Source organism: Falco punctatus, assembly GCF_963210335.1.
Source record: "Falco punctatus genome assembly, chromosome: 2".
Lineage (NCBI taxonomy): Eukaryota > Metazoa > Chordata > Aves > Falconiformes > Falconidae > Falco > Falco punctatus.
In genome coordinates, this window is record NC_137581.1 from 97,249,152 (window position 1) to 97,269,979 (window position 20,828).

At 37.2% G+C, this 20,828-nt stretch overlaps 1 protein-coding gene across 1 annotated transcript in view; it reads left to right on the plus strand.

Annotated features, from left to right (window-relative positions):
* ANOS1 (anosmin 1) overlaps positions 1 to 20,828 on the plus strand; it is a 145,705-nt gene that overhangs the window by 120,310 nt on the left and 4,567 nt on the right. Inside the window, exons 10-13 of the mRNA XM_080377639.1 lie at positions 13,309 to 13,403; positions 15,668 to 15,839; positions 17,070 to 17,290; positions 19,982 to 20,123. Coding sequence (XP_080233765.1) covers positions 13,309 to 13,403; positions 15,668 to 15,839; positions 17,070 to 17,290; positions 19,982 to 20,123 — 630 coding nt within the window. The remainder of the gene's footprint in view (positions 1 to 13,308; positions 13,404 to 15,667; positions 15,840 to 17,069; positions 17,291 to 19,981; positions 20,124 to 20,828) is intronic.

The following is a 20,828-nucleotide window of genomic DNA, read 5'->3' on the forward strand; positions in this document are numbered from 1 at the left end:
CTGAGTAAGTGGATGGAAGATCCTATTTCCATATATATGCTCATAATGTGCCACAGTTGGGTAGGAGGAAAGAGTTATCTAGACCTGGTTTTCAAGTGTAACTTCTTAAGTCCCATTAGCTTCAGTAAGTATGAGGTATGAATGGAATGTAGGATCTGGACTTTACATTAAAATAAAGCTCTTTCTGAAATCTTTCAGTTTGAATGCTTTGGTATGATGGCAATAATAACTTTACTTCAGGATGTATGCTAGCAAAATACCTCCACACGTCAAGCAGTACAAGGTGCTTAGCAAATGCACATAATTTTGCTAGGCAAAGTCATCACAAAAGCATATTGCAATTATATGAATACAATAGCTTCTTTCTGAAAGAAGAAAATGTCTTTCACTTGCTGCCTCTGACTTAGGCCTGGGATTAGAGAAACACAGTACATTCCTTAAACAGCATGAATCCCACTTTTGTAAATGGAAAGAAAAACTTGCTTGTGGCCAGTTTTTTTGGCCATCTCGACTGTGAAATTAGAAATTATGTGCTATTTATGTCAAATAGTGAAGTCGATATAAACAAGTCACTTTTAACTCCTCGGTGCTGGAGTCACAGAGTACCATCCATTAACAAGAATGGATGCACTCTGAACTCCCTACTTAAAAGGATTAGTTACTTAGGATAAATAAGATCCTCAGTATCTTATACAGTAATCAAGACTGAAAGTGTGAAAATAAAAAGATCCTTGTGTTTCCTCTGCTCCTCAGTGGATTAGCAACTAGAAAGCTGAGGTTTTGGACTTCAGCTGAAAAGCCTTCAAGCTGCTGCAAATTAGTGTATGAAAATAAGATACTTCCCACAGATAGAAAAAAAGTTATTCTTTATGAACTCATTGCATTAATTCTTATCACTTGCTGCAATAATACATGAAAATATTAGTATGTAGTTTAGTATGATGATTTCTTTCCAATGCAACATGTCACAATATTGTCTAACCCATTACTGTGCCTCCACTACTATTTTCTTAGTGCCTGTTATTTGAGGATAATGTAACTCTCCTTGTTCAGGTAAAGCTTTAGTATACTTCACATTTCTTTGAATGAAATCTTTGTACATTTATATCCTACTGTTTAAATTAAACATTTAAAGTACTGCTAGATATTTAAAATCAATATATCTGCCTCTTGGTTTTGCTTAAAAAAGACAAATATTTAAAATACATTAAGACTTGGCTTCAGCCTTCTTTCTTTGTGTTTCTGGTAAATGCTAAAGCAGAAAAAAAAAAGAACACTTAAGGCAGGGAGTGGCAAAGAATCCTCCATTGTCTGATATATCAACCAAACAAGAATAATGAATTAAATTACAGGGAAGAATAAAATGCAAGGCAAGGCAAAGCAAACAGAAAGCTGGCATGAATGCTTTTAAAACCAGATCTTAGGAAAACAAAATTAACTTTCACTTAGTTCAGGGAGATAAATGAAGTGACTGTATGTGCTGACTCTTTGTTTGCAATAAGGTATTTCATACGCAGGTTTTAAAATAATTGAAAGCTTTACCCATGTTGTCCAATGGTCCTTTCTTGTGCAACTAAAGCCATTGAAGTTAATGAAACCCTTCAATGCCAGTTGGAATTTCTAGATGTTATTGTAAAGAATTCAGCAGTTGTTGCTTAACACTAATGAATTATTTAGTTCAGTGTTAACTGTTGCGCTAGGAAGATCAGTGTTTGAGCAGCTGGCCTTTTTCTAATTATCAATATTTAAGCAGTAAAATATTTGTACTTGAAGGTATCACTATGGTCCAGGTGGTTTTCTTTGAACAAGACCTTGCTGTTAGTTGTAGTGAAGTATACACCAATATATGTATTGCCCTCATACTTCCATGTGAATACAGAGATACTGGTATGTATAATGTGCATTTGTATTTAGGGATTTAATTAGTAAAGCTGGCCTCAAGCACAGGAATCTTTGACTAGATCACCTTTTTAGAAATTCACCAGTAAACATCGTATAATTTGCCTTTCCACATGTGCTACAGCTGACTCCAATGCCTGTAACCTGTGGGCTTCCCCAGCATCCTGCCTGGGGAGGTAGGGAATGTTATCAGCTTTAACTGTTGGGAGAAATTATTCCAGAGTTAAAAGAATATCCTTTCAGAAGCATCCTCTCTATGTGATTCCTACTCCTCCCTGACTTTGTCTTACATAGCCCTAGGGTAGTTCCACGAAAAAGCTCTTTGCCTTTTTGCTGCTTGGAGAGAATGAAAAGGGGAGCATCTGACCATCTCCAGTTATGTTTATTGTACTTTATAAACTGGCTACAGGACTCTATTTGGTTTACATCTGGTTTATGTCCAAATGTGAATTGTTATCAATACTTAAAATGTTGCTGGTGGGAGTCATGACAAACATCAACAACAAATACTACGATTTGGTAGAGCAGATAGTGTGCAACTTCTCAAATAGTATGCAGTTGTTCAGTGGGACAAATAATAAAGTTTTAAAATCACATTTACAATAGTAGCAACCTCAGTGGCACCTCCCCTGCAAATGGGACAGTATCGGGGATTCTTTTCAAGGTCACACTTTACTGTATTTCTTTGTTTCCGCAGGCAAAACAGAAAATCATTACTGGTTGCCTCTCACTTGCTTCCAAACCTCCATACCTTCCAGGGTAGGTGGTTAAACCTGTTAGTATGAAAGACTTAGGGGCAAGTCTGCCCAATGTTTAGTCCCAGGACTGTATTTGGAACTGATGCAAAGTGTGCCAGGAGATCGAGGATCACAAGCCAAATCAGAGCTACACACTGTGGTCCCAGAGCTCAGACAGCACAGAAGACTGATTTTGCTTAACAGGTACCCACTGATGTCAGCTGAAGGCAGATAGTGGCTGTGCTGGAGTGGTTTGGTCCAGAACATTCATCAGACTCGATCTAACACTTTGTATGGTTGATGCACTTAATGCTTCATTTTAAAATCTAAATAGTGTGTGCTGTTCACAAGCCTGAATTGTACTCCAGGATGCCTTTAGTAATTGTGAAAGCATATTTAATTTGGCTTAATTTATACATTTTAAAAAAGTCATCTTTTTATTCTGAAATACAAATTTAAGCTTGATTTCTTTTGAATTTTGTTAAAAGATTAAGTAGAAATGTAATTGCAAATTCCCTTGTCTATAAGTGCAATCTAAAGATAGATCATCGTTATGTGGGATGAGTACCTACAGTCAAACTGCAGATACACATTTAATATTCCATTACAAAGTAATTTATCAAGACTTAACTCACTGCAAGGCATTAAAAAAAAATTAATTGGTCAACTAATAAACTCTTACCTGATTTTTAATTCTTCAGGGAAAAATTTTTTTTCAACAACACCATCTTTATCTACCTTCAGTAATACCTGTCTACCCATTACACAATTTTCTACATTTCTAATTACTTCTTGAGTATTACCACAACCTGTAAAGTTAATAATTTTAATAACAGATACAGAACTTTTATATATATATTTAGTGTCTGTAAAATTTTAAGTGGCAATGTCTGTTATTAGGCAGTCTAAATAACTGAGGGATGAAATGGCAGGCTTTTTACCGTCCAGTTCTTCCCCTCCTTTCCCTAAACTGTATCACTAGGTCACATTCTGTCAAAGCTTTGTCTTAAATGCTCACACTATCATACCTGGAACAATCCTGCCATTACTAGTGTGAGTAAAAAGATCCTGAGGTACTGCAATGTAGCAAGATATTTTTCATTAGCTGTGGACTAATAACTGCTCATGAGTGCTCTCTTAGCTTGCCTAAATTCTGAAGTAAAATATGTAGCTTATGATCCAGGGGAGGTTAAGCTATCAGCAGGTAGTCATCATGCTTATAGTGAAGGTGGTTTAAACTAACGAGTGTCCTCTTGTAAATTGTGTCAGTTTTCCTCCACGTGCCTCTTTTTAACCTGTATTGTTTAACTAGCCTAGTTTATAAGGTGTCTACAAAACCAGTTCCATAAACACCTCGGACAGGGAACGAGACTGGACTGTTTGAGTGAGTAACTAGAATTGGAGGAAAAGACACCAAAAAGGGTATCTGACATTGAAGTTATAATCTCAATGTAAAGATGTCACATGTGTGCAATTGATGAATAAAGTTCCTTTTACTCCTGTGACCATAAACTGAATATAAAAATATCCATAGCAGTCTAGACCAAAGGTCCATCCCAACAGGTTCTTGTCAGTGGCCAAAAGCAAATCCAAGGGAACGTAAGAATAGGCCAAGTATATAATGATACTTCTGCAGGTTATTGTCCCAGCTTCAAACAACTTCTAGCTCATGGTATTTCCTGAGCCCAGTGTGATTTCACTGTATTTATTAACTTTGGATTCAATTCTCCTTCATGATAATATCCAGTGTCTCACCAGGGTCACATAAAATTTGGGCATCTGAAACATCCCACGTTATGGAGTTGCAGAGTTTTAAGTGCTTGTTCTGTGAAGAACCGTTTTTTTTTTTCCTCCTCTGAAGCCACTTCCTTTAGCTTCATTTGAGTACTAATTCTTACAGTGGAGACACAGAAAACAGTCAAACTCTGTTCACCCTATCTGTATGCACATGATTTTATAGATATTTGACCTGGGCTTGCTGTGTTCTTTTTCTTGTAGACTCAGTAGTCTTAGAATCTGCATATTAATGACATTGTCTTTATGAATAAAAATTCAGCAGAGCAAGATGCTGGTATGGCATGGCATGATGCATACCATTAAAGTCCAGTTTGGGAACTTGACGGAGCATTTTTCATGCATGCAAACTCACCTGTACGGCTTTTGCATAGGGTATGAGAGAGAAGGCAGTAGCAAGTGCACCTCTGCGTCTTCTCCCACTGCAGATTTAGGGGTAAAATGGGTCTGTACCTTAATTCTGGAACTGGGAAGTTCCAGATTACCTACCATCAATATAGCCTCCCCACCTAAAAGAGCATTCAGGTTTGTCAAAGTTACACAGAAAGCTAAAGTTAATGATAGAGTACCTAGTGACATTTTCAATAGATGTATAATCATAGTAAGCCTTGGACTTGTTTGCCTGGGTTTTTTGCTTTTTCATTAAATTCAAGTTTTGGATGCTTAGATACCTTTGAAAAGATGGCTGTGACGGAGTAACATGGGAAGCTTCTGTTCATGCTACAAGCAGCTATTGTGAGACTGGGAGCTTACAAGAGGCAAATTTCCTTGTAATAGAAACCCAGAATGAGATACTGTTGAACTCACTTTGTATAGGATGTTGTGTGAGGGTAGAGGTAATCCGTCTTAGAGATGATCCCAAACTTAAATCCCTCAATATAAACATCTTTAAACCTTGAGGGTTTCTAGGTCTAGATATTGATACAAATACTGTGGCCCAGTCCTGTCTTTAAATCGTACACTAATTGTTAATATACTTTTTGGAAAGGCTTATCATTGTACTATACAAAGAATGTGTTCTATAGAAAGAAAGTTTGTTTTAAATGGCATAATGTGGGAAACCAAATCTTTGTGATTTAATCGATACTGCTTATATTCCATGTAAGAGCAGGAAACAGTATAGTTTGCCTTGTTAGGAGCTGTTTATTGAGTTAAGTTGAAATGTTAACTGAGGGTTTTGGTGTTTATTTTAATCGTACTGCTTGAATAGGCGATTATTAAAAAGTTCTTTTTCTCAGAGGTGTCATGAATACCATGAATTTCATAACCAAACATTTGACACTTTGGATTTTTTTTTTCTCTTTTTTTTTGTACCACTGGGTGAATCAATGCACAGGCAGCTTAAGAGCCAGAGCTGTTTTCATTTCATTTTTTTTAAGAGAAACTTAACTAAAATGCATGAGACAGAACACATTGACAACATAGTTTGTACATGGAAAAGAGGAGTGCAGAGGCTCACAGTGCATTAGTGCAGCAATGCAGCATTTTATCATTAGTTGAAGGTAAATTGTGTTTACCTATGTATCCTAGGACTGATAACTCTACATTTGCTAAACTGAAATAAGTAAAATAACACTTGTTATTCTATCACTATTTCTTTTCCTGTCATAAGCTTCAGATTGCAAATGTTGGCAAGAAATGCTGTGATTCAGAGAGGCATAGAATGGCTCGTGAGCCAATATGTGAAGAAATAGATAAGTGTAATGATCAAGTATTGACTGAGATCATGTTTTGCTTCTCTGCTGTAAGCTGAAGTGTTACTTCCTAACCCGTTTTTCAGTCATGCTATTATTACGGTGCAATAAACACCATGTGGATCACTTTATATTAATCGTGTCTTCAAAACTGAAGCAACTATTAGTAAATAACACTGCTTTGTTTATTCACTTGGATTTTGCCCATATTTAAGCCTTCCCTGCATATTTTTCAGAACCTTTCCAGCAACTGAGTTTTAGCAGAAAAAGTGTTTATGGAAACTTGCATATTGTAGAACTCTGTGTTGACATGGAAGAGAATGTTGGCCTGATAAACAGATGAGCACAAGCCTGACAGAGAAGAAGACACTTCTTCGTAGTCTGTCTCAACTATTTGCATAATATTTCTTGGTATGGAAATACAGGCAGGTTATGGGGCAGAGCAAGCACTGCTGCTCATCCTTCTGCCAGGATGGCGGGTTGGAAGCGGTGCTGTCTTGTATTAGATCCACAGTTTTAAATGTGTATCAGGGGTTACGTACTGGGAGAAGATAGAGCAGGAACGTTTCTTCAAGAAGCCTTTGACTTGTACACAGCTTTGGGCACTTCAGAGATGATAAAATGTTTTTCTTTATGCAAGGCATCATATATTTCACTGTTTACCATTGTGACTTCTATATTTACCGTATCACAGTTTCACCATTCAATACAGTGAGATTTTTTTTTTCCTGAATGGTGTGTTGTTTGACATAGGATTTATACAGAGCTCCTCAAAATCATACTATAACTTTGTTGTAGAAAAATTTAATCAAGCTTATAGATGCTGACACATGTACTTTGTGTGCGTGAGCAGATTCTGTCCTGTGCTGTGATATTAAATATAAAATCTTTACCCCTTGCTATAACCTATTTTTAGAGCAATAGTGCTGCAAGACACATGATCGAGAAAGGAAATAGCTTAATTTTGCTGTATTTCCTTCTTCCTATTAGTCTAAGACAATCAAAGACATGTTCAATATTGTCTTTTGCCTATAGTTTGTATGTCATTAGTGTCTTGATCTTGGTGGATGCTAAACTTTCTGTCCATTAGCTACCCTTAACTGTCGGAGTCAACATGACTGTTCATATGCTTAAGCACTTTGAATCAGGGCCAGAGTGCTCAGCAGCTTGTAAGATCATACCCCAGTATGAGAAGAAAAATAAAAACCATGTGGCCAGTCACAAATACTCATTGCAGTTTGCTGTATAGAAATATCAGATTTAACAATACATAATAAATCCAGATTTGGGTTTAGCTACGTGCAGAACAAATTCTTTCAGTAATTTTCTTACTGAATACCTTCACAGAAATCTGTCTCCTTATGGCATTGTGTTTGAAGAAAGGTTAGGTTTGAATGAAGACAGCAGGTTTACATATGGCTAATTATCTTCTAAACTTTGATAACTCCTTTTGACGCACAGCATATTAATTATATGTATATATTATGGAGGGAGTCAGTTTGCTGAGGTAATGACAAAAAATACAGAACGCCATTTCCTTTTTTACTGAAATACTCATTTGACATGTGCTTGTTATTTATATTAAATAAATACTTTCATGCTGCCAGGTAAAGGTTTTCATATATGTCTTATCCTATAATCTTTGCTTTTTCACCATATTTTATTATAATCGGAAAATCTATCAGAGACTGCTTGTTAATTACTTCAAATCCTGTCATGATACAGAAATCAGCTTGATGTTACTGTGTTTATTGATGCCAGACATTTTTATTGTAATTAAGCCTTAATTTGAGCTGCTGTTGTTGAACATGTCTGCTCTGAAATCTTGTTTTCCAGCAAATAATATTTGATTTTTCTTTCTAATAAGTTATTGTAATTTGTTTGCCTGCATAGTAGTGCTGTCACAGCTAACATTAATCGGCATTTTTATACCAAATTGTAGCAACCCATCATCCAACAAGCACCCATCAAACAGAATAATACACAGCTCTAGAGCTGATACACTTTTACAGCAGAGACTGTTATTATCGTGACTTGACAGGGATGGAACAGAGGTAATGAGTCGTGAAGTGCTTTGCTTAAAGACCTGCAGCAAACTAGTGTCAGAACTAGCCCCAGTTCCCAAAACAGTCTGCGGCAGTTTTCTTGCTGTGGGTCACAGGAATGCAAAGAAATACATACCTCTTGAATCTGCTGATCTGCTTACCTGGTCTCCTGAAGTGACAGGAGGTTGTTGTCTTATTGGTGGCGTTGGGTTGTGTGAACAAATTTCACTGCTGTTCCTGCCCACGCTATGCCAATTTTCTAGCTACAAAGCAGACTCCAGTTCCTCATGATTGTCCTGTTGGCACCCTTCTGCAACAGTAATTGTAATATAAAGCAGAGAAAAGTATTTGAGGCAAAGAAAGGAGCTGTCTGCTGTAACATGGTAGAAAAAAGGAACCACAGTAGATGAAATTATTCACGTGGCTGGCAGTAATGGAAATGTACAGCAGAACAGAAATGTGGAAAACATTGGCAAAGATGAGAAAGATCACTTTTTATTTAGTTTATTTTTAATAAACTGTAGAGCCATTTAAACCGGAAGTTCCAGCTGGAGAAACTGCAGTTACCTGGCATTGTGTTGAGTGATTTTTCTGAATGGGTCTCAGAGCTTCAGATGCTGCGGGGAGATCACGAGATTTAGCAACTGTAGAATATAGGCATAAGGTATTCCTATTAACCGTTGTGCAGCCATGGCTTAGGATGTGTAGCAGTACTTTTAGGCAAAACTATACAATCTGAGATACTTAAATCATGCATATGAACTTGAACTTTTCAAAATGGCAAACAGATGTATTTGGCATTGGTATTCATAGGATTTTGAGCTGCTTGTGCAGCTTGTAGCTACAGAATAGGTGCGCATTTCCCCCCAGAAAAATCTGAAATATATTTCTTTATTTGTATTAAAATGGAACTAAAGGGTTTGCGTTGGGAAGAGGGAGAAAGAAGATAAATCTGGCGAAAAATGTCTTCCTAAACACAATCAGTAGAGAAACAGCTTTGTGGAGATACTCGTATGAAATTAAAGGTGTTTTGGGATGAAAGATAAGAGGGAGGAAATAAAAACAGATATCTTTTCAACATGATTTAGAGCATCCCCTGATCAATAAATTTCTAGTTAGAGATTTAAGATATCTGTCTCATAAAGTTAGCTGCATACCTTTGTTCAGCAAAATAGCTGAGCATATGTGGAGTTTTAAGAACATGCTCATGTGGTGTCTGTGTGGGAATGTTTTCTTAAGTCTAGGAACTCATTCTGTACTTCAGAAAATTTAAAGTTCATAGCCAAAATAATTAACGTTAGCTATTAGTTTATTTGAAAAAATTAGTTATGTGCAACTGCCTGAAAGATACAAAAACCTATAGCTTGGGCAGCTGGAGGTCATTTCCATGTCAGTAACTTAAAGATTTTTTTAAAGTAATTTTCATAGTAACTTAAAGATTTTTTTTTAAAGTAATTTTCACGCTTTGCCCTTTTGTTTCTTTTTTTTTTCTCCTTTTTTTTAATTTAAAGAAACTTGAAAATAAAAGTAATTTTTTGAATAACCTGTCTACTGTAACAGTCCTTTAAGGAGTTCTTGCTTAAATGTCTATTCTGTTGACTAATTTCACAAGCCTAGAGCTGTTGAAATGAGTGCTAGCACTTAGTATGTCCTTCAAGTTCAGTGTTTCTGTACAAATATTTTGTGCTCTGGGAAATATGAATGCTCACTGTTTGTACAAGCATTAGTCTTTTTAGTGTTAAATGGTATAACTTCTAACTGTGAGAACAATGAAGTTATAAAGCTTTATAAAGACTCCTAATTAGAAGTACAGAATCAAGACAACTCCAAACTATTAAGAGGACATTGATTATATACAAAAAAGGCTTTTTACTATGACATCTGAAATATCAGGGAACCGTATCGAAGGAGTCTGGCTGTTTCTTTTCATTGTTATGTACCTATTCTAGAACAGATAGCAGAACTTTTTGATAAAAGTGAACGAATCAGTCTCATTAGATACAGAATATTCTGTTAATATTAACTACTCAAATGACTTTTCAGAAAAATACGTGGCTGTGGGTTACGATATATTAACCTTAGCTGGGCTTAGTTCAGGACACATTAGCTCTGGTGGTAGTGGCTGACATTCAGCAAGACTGCAGCTTGGACAGCTTGTCCAGTGTCTACCACTGAGTTTGCAATAGACAGCTGAAAACAAAAATCCAAATAAAATTATTGTAGTGATCTTACTAGGAGAGTGTATATTTCTGAAGGGAAATCCAGGAGAAGCTTTTCTTCTGCATGTGCTGTAAAGACAAAATCAGATGTGTAATGTTGCATAAAAGTGAAACTCTAGACCCATAAACTTTAAAAGCAACTTTATAAAACAAATACACTTTTTTTTTGTTTGTTTCCAGTCTTTTATGTGGCTTTTTAGATCATTCAACGCATCTTTTCTCCTTTTACTTTTAAAAACATTGAAGATAATTTCTAAACCAGTCTTGTTATTTAATATGCATACTTCATGCATGCACATACACTGAGTTTTTCATGCTTCTGTCTTCATTTAATCACAAAATGTCTCACCTTTCCCTATATTTGTAAAAGTTTCTGTCTCAAGTAGGAGCTATTTCCCTACTATATTTCAGTTTTGCAATGAAATTGCTCTGGATTTAGACCCTGACAGGACAGATATTTTAGAAGGATTAAATTTTTGTTATTGTTGGGTTTTTTACATTCTTTTTAACAAAAAGCAATTAACATGCTTATGTTCAAATCTTTTAGATTACAACAATGACAAAGGTGGAGATGAGAAGACGTTTTAGTCTTGAAAATAAAGTTTAGGGAATTCAGAAAGGCCTTTTGTAATGAAAAGGTTTTGATAAAACTTAGCTGGTTCTGTGGTTCTGTTATGATGCATTCCAGTGTATAGCAGTTGATGTGTTTGTATATATGCATGCAAAAACCTTTTTGAAATAACTTAATTACATAATCACTAAAAAGAAAGAAAGTCCTGTCCTTTCAATATAGGTTGTTGTCAGAATAGTAGATGTGAGCACTATCAAATGATTGATTTGTTAATTTTGTTTAAATAAAAAAATGAAAATGTTTATTAAAAACCATCATCCTACATTTAATGTCCAAGTTGATAGGAATGAAATAAATTTTTAACCTGTTTCTGATTTTCTAGCTCAAATACAGAAACCACAGCTCTTTACAGATTGGTCACTGAGGGTTTGCTAGTGCAGGAGAGGAGTAGGAAGAGAGAACAGCCTGAGAGCAGAAGCTCACATAAGGAATGGAGGTGGAGTGGCAATAAAATCCGAACAGAATTCTGCTGTGCCAGGAGCTGGAAATACCAAATATCTTGGGTTTACAACATGTTTAATTACAGTTTTGAATGCAGTCTTGGTAAACCTCTACACTGGTATATCTGGATGCTGAGCTGTATAGTCTCTTGATGCTTGGGATTTAGCTTTCCCTAGTTGCCCATGTAGTGATATTCAGTGACCTACCTGAGGTATATGTCTTACTCAGTTCTTGATGGCTGGATAATGACAAGGCTTAATTGGCTTGGATAATCTCTGCCAAAGAGAGAGTGATTTATGTATGGATTGCAAGTGAAAGTTACTATAAGGAAATAGCCATTTTGTAGCTTTACGAAGAGCCTTCCATCTTATATGCAGATAATTTAAAATAACAAGTTGATAATATACAATAACAGATTCACTGTGGTTAATTGGCACAGAGTGTACATCGTTAATATAGCATGATTAATATAGCAGCACAAAGTTTTCAGGTCCCAGGAAGCTAGATGATTTGTTTGTCCATCCCAGGAGAGGGGCGCAAGCAGGTGATAGTCAATAATTGACTGAGCTGGAAGAGATGGAATCAGATGAAACCTATTTATAAATGCACTGTGAGTTTGTGTCTTCATCCAATATCACATCAAGTGGCAAAGCCCAGCAACTCAGAGGCAAGGAAAGCACATCCATTTCTTTATTTTTCGATGAGAAGGAACAATCACAAGGCAGCAAGTTATTTCTTTATAGATTTATTTTTGAAAAAAATAAAGTTGGGTTTCCAGATAAATCACACAAATAATTGGTATACATGTTATGAAGATACTTGCTGCAAAAATTTATTTCAAGGAGCTTCTAATCAGTCTTTTTACCGGAATACCATTTGATCTAGTTTCAGACACTACTTATTTACTCATTAGTGTACAAATCTTCCCTTGCGCATCCAAGCTGTTCATAGAAGTCCAAAGCTAGATCAGCCTTTAAGGCATCAAAGGTTCTAGTCTTCCCTCCTGAAACCCACAATCAGGCACTTGACAAGAATGGCTACGTTGTACCAAGCTAATTAGTAATAACAGACAGTAATTTTGCATCCTCTGTATAAAGATAGAGGATAACCAAATCCAGAAATATCACAGGATGTATGTATTCTACCTGATGATTTTTCCTTGTTTTTTCTAATTCTTTCTTGCCCTTTGTTTTGCTTCTTTATGCAATCAGTGTTAGACAAGAATCTAGAAGAGCTGGAAATTGGTTGGAAGCTTATTCTATTGATACTGCAGCAAGTTTTGTCATCTATTCTAATGGGAGCAAACACAAGCCTTTGGTATTACTCCTGTGTCAAGACTAGCATTTTATTTGGACAGATAATGAACAGGTCTTATGGTATATTCTGGAAGGAGAAAGCTCAGGGATTTACAGTGTTCTTCACATATCTTCAGGCACAGATTTCTCAAGCAGTGCCAGGCAGCAGTATTGCAATGCCCTGACAATACACACAGTCACAGGCGGCTGACACAAAGTCATTCCTGTCATTTTCAGGATGTTTAGAAGTAGCAGCATTGAGATTTTTTTTTTTAATGCTCAATTTAAATCCTTAATTTGTTAAAAAATGTAAGCAGCATATGCTTACATATATGAAAATGCCAATTCACTATTTTTAAATTTATCTCCATTAGCTGATATAAGGTTTAAATTACGTAAGTGTGTAATATTTTCTCCATTCTATTAAAGGATGATTAGGAACAAGTGAGGAACTACCAGCTCCTTCTATTTTTATCTAGAGAAGCCATAAAAGTTGCAAAGGTGAAAGCATAATTATGATACATGTCTTTTCCTCTCTTTTTATATCATTTAGATATCAGCATGAATCAATTCCAGGTCCACTGGTTACTGGAGTCTTGTGCACACAATGACACGAAGGGACTTGGGAAAGTAACAGAGATGACTTATGTAAGTCTCCATGCAGCCTGCTGCCTGACTCTGAATAGCTTCTAAGCAGCAAGAGGAAAGGATGGTTCTGTAACATAACACAGCATGCTTTATACCGTGTTTCATAGAGAACTAAGAATATTTCTTTTCAATGTTCCTCTTCAGCAAAAGATAAAAATGATGCATCTGGACTGTTTTGGTTTTGGGGTTTTTTGTTTTGGTTTGTTTTTTGGTTGGGTTTTTTTTTTTTTCAAATTTACACTAGGCTAAAATGTTTTCTTTTTTGGGTTCTTTTTTTTTTTTTTGGTGGTGGTGTCATTCAGAAAACAAGAGCAGTCAAGCTTCTTAGCTAGCTACTTATCTATTTCTACAGCATATAGGACATGGAGCTTCAGCTATAATTAGTGCTGTAGGACTCTAGCACAGGGCATATACTGAACACTAATAATAGTAATTAATAAACTAGGTTTTCTTTTAGACATGCAGGTGGGTTTCACAACCCTGAGGAGAATAATGGAATAAGAAAAAAGGACCATAGGTGAAAAATACTAGACATTAAATCTGGAAGTCAGACACTTATCAGATAAGGAGAAAAGCTCTATGTAAGTACATGTCAGCCCGAATATATATTGCAGTGGCAGTTCTTCACACTCAATTTGTTGGCAATCTAATGTCATCTGTCTCTGTAACATATTTTTTGAACAACACAGTAATGTGGTTTGTGCATCACAATTGATTTAGTGTGTTACGGAGAATGGAAGAAGTTGCAATTCACCTTTCCTTCTGACCCTGACCTATATTACCAGATCAGTTCAGTGGACTTAATGGCATGTAGAAGTAGAGTAAATCAAAACACATCATTTCTTATACAAAAGGCTGTTATCTTGTAAGATTTACTGCTTCATGGGGTCAGCAAAGCAAATATTAAAGGTCGATTAAAAAAAAATATTGTGACATAATTTTATGAGCAGTCCCAATATTTCAAGTTATGCACATTGAAGGTAGGAGAAAGTTAATATTTAAGAAGTTTATTTCCACCAGAGGTCAGGAAAGACTTTTTGTACGTCAGCCCAAAAGCATTGTGGGATTAGTTCATGTATTTCCTCTCAGTCATTTTACAGTAATTGGTCCAATTGACTTTGGGAAACTGTGTTTCTTTTGAGGAGGAAAATAATTACAAACAAACAGAAGAAGGTGCATGCTACAAAAGGTTTGGTACTGGATTTGATAGGTCAAGGTGGATAAAGGCCTGATGTTTCCAGTGTTGAGCATTTAGGTCCTGTCACAACAAATATAAACAGTCCTGTCACAATTTTAAGGAGGCGTCAAGCCTATTAGAGCACTGTCCCAGAAGGTGGAAGGCAAGAAGTCCGTTCTCAGCCCAATCTCTATGTCCCATCAAAAATGACCTTCCAAGTGAAGGTTACACTAATCCATTTTGGGATTAGAAAAAAGAGGGAGTTATGCAGAAGAACACTGGAAAGCAGTGATTCTGATGGGAAGTAAAGATCTAAAAGGCAGTGTAAGACTTTTTTCCTTAGCCAGTAAATTTTGTTGGACATAATCACAGAAAAAAACCCAAACACACAAATATTTTTTTCGTCATAGATGATTTGTGCTAAAGCTTTCGGGGGGTGATTTTCAAAAGTACTTTAGATGACAGTAAGAATTTAGCAGGACACTTAATTTTGTGTAGTTTTCTTCTCCAGTCATTGTCTTTAAAGAAAGATTTGCACTTTGTAGTTCAGCTGTGGAGCTTTTCTTCCTGATAGGAAGGTAAAAGTAATTAACATACTAAAGCAGAAAAAAATGGATCCATAATATCATGCTGGACTTTGAATGTGCTTTTAAAAAGTTAAATGTATATGAAACCTGTCATTTACAGCAGCTTAACTCAGCTTTCTTACATTTATTTAATTTGATTACCATTTACGTCCTTACATTGCTACCCCCACTGCCATCATGTCAGAGAGACTGTTCTGAGTGTTAGAAGCCAGTTGCTTTGATGCATCATGTCAAAGAAACTGTGTAAATTGAAGGACATATCTGAATACCATGCTAATATATTTTAGTACCAAAAATAATCATAACATAGGTGATGTTCGCTTTTTCCTCTGAGTAAAAGCCATGTTGGCATGTGTTAAGCATATCAGGAAAATATTTTATTGGCGAAAGCTTTTCATCTTCTGCCAACCTTATTTTTAATTTTTTTTTCTTTTTTTTTTTTTTTTTTTTTCCTAGACGTCTATTTGCAGCATGTGATCTTTTTGCTTTTCTTGTTTTAGGAAAACTACATGATTCTGAGGGACCTGTTGTTTTCATGCAAATATAAAGTAACTGTTATGCCTGCAAAATCTAAAGGTCGTTTTAAGGCTGAGAGTATTTTCTTTGTTACCCCACCTTGCTCTGCATTTAAAGAAAAAATCCACAAGCACATTAATTGTCCTGCTGAAGGAGGTAAGTTATGATCTAGAAAACTAGCCATATAGTTTCAAATGCATTTATAATCACAAAAAACCCCACTCTTTAAAAGCAATTCTAAGTTGGGAAATGAAAGATCCAGAAGAAATGACTAACACTTATGTGAAAAATCAACTAAAATACAGAGCAGTGTAGATTTTGGCTAGCATATTATTGTTTTGTCAATTAGGTGATAATTTTAGTGAATGTTTCTAAACATACAACGATGTTTGTTATTACACAGGTTTTATTTTTGTAAGGAGGGACAGTTTCCCAGTTATATGGAAGCAAACATTATAATGATGGATGGTAACTGTAAACATAATTATGCTGGCATGACCCATCTTTTGAGTGTTTTGCTACTAATGCTAGCTGCTTTTTCAGCTTGATTTTGTTTGGGTTAATTCTGCTCTCAGATAACAAATAAAGGCACTCATGCCTTTTACAGTGTTTCCACAATGGTAGGTATAGCTAGAGGCTTATGGAAATCACGCAATTATGGAGATACTGGTTGGAAAAGACCTCTGGGGTCCAGCCACCCGCTCGAAGCAGGACTGTTGCCAGCACTAGGTCAGGTCAGCCATGGCTTTGCACAGCCAAGTCTGGAAACCTGTCTCTTCATTTAGAGGGTGGCCCTGTCACTTTGAGTGCCTGCTGTCCCCAAGAGTACTCGAATGCTCCGCGGGTCACCTCAGAGTCCTGCTGGCCACCCTTGCCGTTTCCTCACTGCCCCTCCTGACAGTTTTCCAGCTTTACAGCCTCCCTGGGAAACTGCAACTCAGGAGTGTGTTTCCCCTGCTCAGAGTGCCCCTATTAACTTGTACTACAGTTTTAGAACGTTAATTTTACATTTTGCCTGCATCATGGAATTCTGCGCTATCCTGTGGGTTTTCTTGTGATCCTAAAACTGAAAATAGAAGCTCAGGTATTCAGAAATACAGGGGAGCAGCAGGATGGCTGCCTGTGAATGAGGCAGTTATATCTTTACATGCTATAGGCTTTCCTTTCTATGACCTGCGCCTGACAGCATTTGATCTGACGTCTGAATTTGGCCCAAAATGCCAATGGAGTATTTCAAAGATAGGCTTTGGTTAATACAGAAAGCTGGCAGGGTCCTGGGTAACACCAGAAAGACAGCTCTATCTGACCTTGATTTGTGGAATTAAATGAACGTTATTGAACATTACCTCAAAGTTTAGCTTATCTTTTTGCTTTCCAAATTTATAGTGCCAGTTCTACCCAAAGTGTTGGCCAAACCCGAGAATCTATCTGCGTCTTTCATTGTTCAGGAAGGTAACATCACTGGTCATTTTTCCTGGAAGATATCTAAGGCAGACCTTCACCAGCCCATGACAGGGTTTCAAGTCACTTGGGCAGAAGTAACCACAGAAAGCCGGCAGAACAGCTTACCCAACAGCATCATTTCTCAGTCGCAGATACTGCCAGCAGTAAGTTGTTTGTTGCTTTCATATGCTAGCAGCTTCACAAGTGTCTGGGTGCATAGCCTACTTTTAATGTTTAGTGGTGATGTCACACTTAGTGTTCTCTGGGTCTGCAGGCAAGCTGGAGTAAGAAGTGCTTCATTTTTCCTCCTTGCTGGAGATACAAAGCACAGCTACTCTTGTTGATGACACATTAAACATTTTAACATGCAAAATTGTCAAATTAGCAACCATTTGTCTGAGAAATGCCTGAAGGGAGGAAAAGATCATTTGTGGGGCAATAGATAGTTTTTATTTTCTTTTGATGTTCAAGCTGTTCAACTTGGTGGTTACTCTAGTTTTAATAATTATTTGGTATCCAAGTTGATGGATTTAAGAGAATTTTCTCTTCGAGTCTGTCATTGCTCTAAGAAAAATAAAAATCACCTCTGTGCCAATACACACTATTGTCTGATGGACAGATAATTTAAAGGAGAACTAGGTTTCACTATTTATTGAAAGTGTGAGAATTAACAGTTTTAATTCTTCTCCCTATTTGCTTTAAGATGGCTTTTGCTATTTCTGTTCCTCATCTGGCAGAGGCAGGTGAAGAGCTTGTCATTCAGACTCTGCTGCCAGATCCACCAGTGTCAGCAAAAGGGTTTAAGCAGCTGGCCTTGATCTAATGTCTTAACAACACTGGGAGTCTCCATTCACTTCAGGGAACTGGATGAAGGCAATTATGTCTAAAGCAGAACTGGCCGAATATCTTTTCACATTCTTTCTTCAAAGAATGTGTAAAATGTTTTGTTGGACACACGTGGCATCCAAAGCATTTTCCACAAATCAAAGACAAGGTTCTTAGCATTCTGTCTTAATTTCTAGCAGACTGCCCTAGGGCTGGGGCAGCTGTGTTTCAAAGCCTGTTCTTCTGGAGGAGAGCGACAAAGTTGACCATGGATGCTCTAAAACTATGGGGCAAGCTACCATGCAAGCTACTTTTTTGCAGTTTAGTACAGACTTGGTGTGATCTGCCTCAATTCATCCAAAGCTCAACCTACAGTCCAGAGCAGAAGCACAGTGCAGGTAAAGCCTTGGTCTCTTCAGCAAGGGTTACCTTGAAGTGGTTACTCAGTCATAGACCCTTGGCTGCAAACAGTCACTTTAGCACAGACCACGAGATACTGATTTTCATTTTGGTTTTCATTTCTTTTTTTTTTTTTTTTTTTTTTTATAAGAAGCTGGCATATGATTTTATTTGGCATTTGTATTCCTGTTTTTTAAGCTTTTGATCCAGATAGGTCTGAAATATATATAAAGCTTTATTTAACATTCCTTTGCATTGTGTTATGCTTCAGTTTTTTTATCATTTTTTCCCCTCTGGTTTCACTATTGTAGAGCCTGGAGATGCCTTTTGTTTAATTATCACTATATGTATCTGTCTATCTATGGCAACTGGTTAACTTGCAGAAAACACTGATTTAAGTTGAAACAGTACCTCCTACCTCTCAGAAACTACCAGAATGCAGGGTATTTTACAGTGAGGATCATTCCCTCAGTCTTGTTGGTAGCCTCTGACTGATAAAAAATTAAAATATACACAACCAGGGCTGAAATGCACACGTCCCAGCTGCCGGAACAGTGCCTGAGTGAGCAGAGTGAGTGCGTGAATGTGTTGTATGCACTACTCTCTCTCTCCTGATCTTCAGTATTTTATAGGAGGTGGAACAGCTTTAGCAAGGTCTATTAAGAGCAGCCCCATACTCAGAATATGTGCTAATTTGGCACTAAAAGTACATGTTCCCCTCCACCTTTTCTCTCTTTTCTTTTCCCTTTGCTGTCTGCTGCAATAACAGCAAATGATCAGTTATTCCCACAGCTTGTCTAGGTCCCCCTGTATGGCGCTAGGCACGGTGCCAGCCAGAAGCACTTACCCTGCTAATAATGGGCCAGCCCAGCTGGTTGCAGGAGCACACCATGCCTGCACTGCCTGGCATCGCTGCCCCGCTGCCCCCTTTCTGGGACTGGGCCTTTTCAGTTTGGAATAAGATGAATCAGGATTTTTGATTCCTTAATACACTTTAGTCTGTAGCCAGATATATTCCCATTTGGGAACATGTATAAACTTACTCTGAAATTTTTTTGCACAGGTGTAACTGACCACAAAAGGTATGGAGCAGTGAAAAGTGAGTCTGTCATGCCAGCAATGGGATTAAGAACACAAAGCAAATTCATATGGTGTAATTGGGACAAATCTGCTGAAATCAGTGTAGCCACACTTACTGTCAATATCTGCAGCAGAGGCCCCAGGCCTGCCATTAATGAATTTACTGATTACAGGCAGATCCAAATAAAAACAAGTTTATATAGTGCACGTTTGTTAAAAAGAACTATTAGGAAGTTACATTTTTGTTTTTCTTTTAGAGATAAGCACATCATCCATTTCCCAGAACACTAAGGAACAACTTGGACCTCTTGTGCCTGAAACCATAACATGGTAAAAAAGTCTGCTCAAACGGGAATGGCAAGCAAAACATTCAAAACAAACCCTCTTGACAAAGTGACACATATGTTAAATCCTTTTAACAGAATTCTAAGAAAGTAATTTGTGGCTTCAGAGAGTGACAGAACCTGTTTAAACCACTGATTTGTCTGAGTAGAGCAACGGTGTTTTATTTTTAGATGAGCTGCGAATTGATGCAATTTATTTATTTTCAGGATCATTATGTACTTACTGTGCCCAATCTGAGGCCATCGATGCTGTACCGCTTGGAAGTTCAAGTGCTAACAACTGGTGGGGAAGGGCCAGCTACGATAAAATCATTCCGAACACCTGACCTTCCTCCATTCTCACCCCACAGTAAGTATGCACTGTTTTGACATGTGTTCACATGTTACAAAACTTCAGTCCTCCACATCTAAAGAGTTTGCTTGAGCCTTAGAGGCTTTGTTGGTTCCAGTATCATTCCATAAACTTAAGATGTGTGAAAATACCGGGTTTCTCCCCCCACCCCCATAAGTGTCCATCAGCAATGATAGACGCAAATGCAGTCTTTCTCTCACTCAGTTTATGTGGTCTGATATTTGCCATTCATTCCATCACAGCTCTTTGGCTTATTTGTGCCTATAGCACTTGGGATTCAAAGCTGGTCTGTCCTCCAGGTACTACCTAGGACTGGGATTCCTTAGCTTTCAAGACTAGATTTTTCTGGGTGCACTCAGTCCAGCATGGCTAAAGCCTGATCGTATTTCTAAAGCAGTGCAGACCTCTTAATGGCCATTTCCTGCATTTTATGTGTTTCTGAAAAGTACAGGTCGGTGTAGCGAAGCCCAGTAAAAAATATAATCAGTTAGTCCAAGATTCAGCTGCTTGAATCTTTTTGTCCTTTCACAGTCCCAATAAAGTTGTGGACTGAACATGCACATACTTGTCAGCTCAGGTAGTTCACTTACAAGCTGAAGGATTGCAAGCTGAAAGCCTCACAAAGCCTTTTCAGTACGGACAATTGTTGGTATTATGTACTTAGGGTTTGATATGTACATATTTTCCTATTATTTTGTTTAG